General features: G+C 47.7%; 1 protein-coding gene across 1 annotated transcript; it reads left to right on the forward strand.

Annotated features, from left to right (window-relative positions):
- Window positions 1–619: 619 nt before the first annotated feature.
- On the forward strand, window positions 620–4264 carry LOC123190643 (serine hydroxymethyltransferase 4). Its single transcript, XM_044603316.1, has 4 exons — window positions 620–1559; window positions 2564–2954; window positions 3035–3136; window positions 3715–4264. The coding sequence occupies exons 1-4, from the start codon at window positions 882–884 to the stop codon at window positions 3957–3959; spliced, it is 1416 nt and encodes a 471-aa protein (XP_044459251.1). The 5' UTR covers window positions 620–881; the 3' UTR covers window positions 3960–4264.

Consider the following 4264-nt stretch of genomic DNA (forward strand, 5'->3'; position numbering starts at 1 on the left):
TAAAGAAATAGTCAAATGTCGTTTATGTTGCATGAGCTTTTTTAGCGGAGCTGATGCATTCTGAGGATTTCTGAAGGCTTTGGAGTTGCTAATTTGAATAGCCCGTATGGTTAATGGAAGCTCATGTTTGTGTCATCCATTGCGGCTAATTATAGCAAACGTGTGTGGCTGGGTTTTGAATTCAGCCTAAGAGCGTGTCCCCCTTACTACTCGCCCCCAGATGTCATTGCAATCTGGTGTAGTTTGGGTTTGTATCCTTGTAAGACCGATGTTTTCATGTTACTTTTTGTTGGTTCGATTTTTGTGGCGTTAGAACCCTTCCTCAACACTGTAATGAAGATTTTGTGATTTGTGTTTCAGCAAAATACAAGCCAACATTTTTTCTCCATGATATCAGGTGTGTCTATAAAAAATAGACGCCCATCAATGCTTGAAAATGTTGCCGCTGAGGTACTTATTTAGGCTATAAAAATAATATATTGATTACGTGCGTTGCACGTGCAAGTTTACTAGTACTTTTCAAATCCGTTTTGAACTTCTCTAAAATCAAGGGAGCAAAGCACAAAATCCGCACTGGCGGTTAACACGTCTGTCATGTGACGGCGCGGTGCGGTGGCCCAACCGCCCACCGCGACCGTGGCCCAAGCACCTCACTCGCACCCACACCAACCCCCTACCGCGCACCCGGTCGAACACCTCGGCCGCACCCGCACCCACCACCACCACCCACCTCCGACGTGCACACGCGCCGCACTCCTCTCTATATATCCCCACGCCTCCAATCGCCACCACTCGCCGCCCACCTCCCCCTCTCCACTCCCCCCCTCCGCCGACGACCACCACTCCCCCCTTCCTCCTCCTCCTCCGCCGCCGCCGCAGCAATGGACTCCGTCGCGTCGTGGGGGCTGACCCCGCTGGCGGACGCGGACCCGGACGTCTTCGACCTCATCGAGCGGGAGAAGCGGCGCCAGCGGAGCGGGATCGAGCTCATCGCCTCGGAGAACTTCACCTCCTTCGCCGTCATCGAGGCGCTCGGCTCGGCCCTCACCAACAAGTACTCCGAGGGCATGCCGGGGGCGCGCTACTACGGCGGCAACGACGTCATCGACGAGATCGAGAACCTCTGCCGCGACCGCGCCCTCGCCGCCTTCCGCCTCGACGCCGCCTCCTGGGGCGTCAACGTGCAGCCCTACTCCGGCTCGCCCGCCAACTTCGCCGCCTACACCGCGCTCCTCAACCCGCACGACCGGATCATGGGGCTCGACCTCCCCTCGGGCGGCCACCTCACCCACGGCTACTACACCGCCGGGGGGAAGAAGATCTCCGCCACCTCCATCTACTTCGAGAGCCTGCCCTACAAGGTCAGCGCCGCCAACGGCTACATCGACTACGACAAGCTCGAGGAGAAGGCCATGGACTTCCGCCCCAAGCTCATCATCTGCGGAGGCAGCGCCTACCCCAGGGACTGGGACTACGCCAGGCTCAGGGCCGTCGCCGACAAGGTCGGGGCCATGCTCCTCTGCGACATGGCGCACATCAGCGGACTGGTCGCCGCGCAGGTATAATCACCACAAACTCACCTCGGCTTGTTACATTCAGAAATTGGATCTTGGCTTCAAGATTCCTCTTTTATGCGATGCGATTTGGTTGTTGGGATCTTAGTAGTAGGTACCTGGTTGTTGAGCTTTCTAGTTGTATATGATTGTCTTTTAGCTGTGTGCATCTATTAGATCTGTGCATATTTCATAACTGGTTGGTGCTGGGTTGTTCTGAACTGGAAAATACTCTGTTTACCTGGAATGTTACTATTAGATCCCATCTAAGTAAGTGAGTTGCGCTTTGGTATCTTTCCGTAAATGTTTAGTTTCTTAAAACGTTGAGTTGTAATTTCAGACAAATGCAAGATCGAAGGATTAACAACTGTTATTTTTTCCCCTGATAGAACATGCAACAATCTGGAGTTCATACTTAAGTGCAAGTTTGTTGTATAAATAGTAGTAGTAATAATAATAATTGTTAATCTTTGTTTCAGCGTAAATACTTGAGTACATTGTTTGGATATAATCAATTGTGTTTTTGCACTGATTAACCTATGGAATGACTGCTCTTATACTATCTTTCGTCAAACATATGACAAACGGCCCTGAGTCCTGGCTTGACATATGGCATGGTATATATAAATATAATGTGCTACTTGCCTCAATTGAGTACACGTTTTTCATATATTGAGCGCTCAGCTGTCTGCTAGGGTGACTGATGTGCATATTCCTTCTGTACTGTACATAGTCAGGGGAACCACTTGTTTGACTGTACTTTTCTCATGTTCTTCTGAACTCTGCTTTTCTGTAAGTGAAGAACAATACTTCTATAAGCGTAGTCATGAAAAATGCATATAGTGTACCATGTAATTGAAAAGAATGTCCTATTAATTTTTATAAAATCCTGATCATCTTTCTTTAGGTGTTTCAGGCATACTGCAATAGGTTGAAGATTAAAGAGTGTATGAATGTCGATGTAATCCTACAGTTTCTGAGATGCTTACTGTTTCCTTTCTTTTATCTAGGAAGCTGCAAATCCTTTTGAGTTCTGCGATGTGGTTACCACTACAACACACAAGTCTCTCCGGGGACCGAGGGCTGGTATGATCTTCTACAGGAAAGGCCCTAAGCCTGCGAAAAAGGGCCAGCCTGAGGGTGCTGTGTATGACTATGAGGACAAGATCAACTTTGCGGTGTTCCCATCGCTCCAGGGTGGTCCCCACAACCACCAGATTGCTGCCCTTGCAGTTGCCCTGAAGCAAACTTTGACTCCTGGATTCAAGGCCTATGCAAAGCAGGTCAAGGCCAACGCTGTTGCCGTTGGAAAATATCTCATGAGCAAGGGTTACAAGATGGTGACCGATGGAACTGACAACCATCTTGTTCTATGGGATCTCCGCCCTCTTGGCTTGACTGGTATGCCCCAGTTTATTTGTGTGAGTTGATTTTCTAGCAGTCCTATTATCACTTGTTCTAATATTAGCTTATTTCTGCAGGAAACAAGGTCGAAAAGATGTGTGACCTTTGCAGCATTACATTGAACAAGAATGCTGTCTTCGGTGACAGCAGTGCATTGTCCCCGGGTGGTGTCCGCATTGGTAAGAATCACTCCGTCTGCTTATTTGTTTTAATTACATCTGCTGATACTGCAAGCGTGAAGAAATTATTACTACCTCCATCCGAAATAGATGAATTTCTAGAATGCGTGCAGTCAAACTTCTTATTCATTAGATTGGTTAATAGAAATATTTCCACATTCACAATTCATATTTAATGAACGGGGGCTGTACTGTTTACTTCATTCATGTTGCATACATTTCAATGTGAGCAATCATGGTCATTGTGACTTGTTATTCACCGCTGTTGACGTGATAAATTTTCTCTGAACTAAAACAAGTACATGATACAAACTAAATTACTATGACACTTTATTTGGGAATTGGGGATGACCTTTTCTATCCCTTGATAGAAGTAATTCAGAGTGAGATCTTCAATAATCTGAGAGATTTGTCTGTGATGGGATACCAGATACCTGTTCCGCAAGCCCTGTTATGCCTGTTGACATAGCTGATAGGCTTTACAGGAAGACTGTATCATCCCAACATGTTTCCTAGTTTTTCCCTGGCACATAGCCTGCTGAAATGTCGTCTGAGCGGATTCTGGCTATTGTTTTCAGGTGCTCCCGCGATGACTTCCAGGGGTCTGGTCGAGAAGGACTTCGAGCAGATCGCCGAGTTCCTCCACCAGGCTGTGACCATCTGCCTGAACATCCAGAAGGAGCACGGCAAGCTGCTCAAGGACTTCTCCAAGGGCCTGGTGAACAACAAGGACATCGAGAACCTCAAGGTTGAGGTCGAGAAGTTTGCCCTCTCCTTCGACATGCCTGGGTTCTCGCTCGAGAGCATGAAGTACAAGGAGTAGGATGATGATACATATGTCGTGGTTGTCTCCGCTAATCGTCCATACGCCATGCGCTTCTAAGCCTTCTTGGCCGCCGCGCAATGCCACAGTGCTGTGCTTCTATGAGATTTGTCTGCTCGCCCTGGAGCCCTGGATAGTTCTGTAAACGCGTCCCACCTTTATGCTCTGTTTGCCGTCCACATTCCATCATATTTCTTTCTAGGAATTGTTCGCCTGGGATCATGGAATGTCGAGTATTTGCCAATAATCTTCCATATTATTTTTGTGTATGCTCTGCATATGGGAAAAATATATGTGTTATTTTC

The sequence above is a fragment of the Triticum aestivum genome, chromosome 2A, assembly GCF_018294505.1.
Source record: "Triticum aestivum cultivar Chinese Spring chromosome 2A, IWGSC CS RefSeq v2.1, whole genome shotgun sequence".
Lineage (NCBI taxonomy): Eukaryota > Viridiplantae > Streptophyta > Magnoliopsida > Poales > Poaceae > Triticum > Triticum aestivum.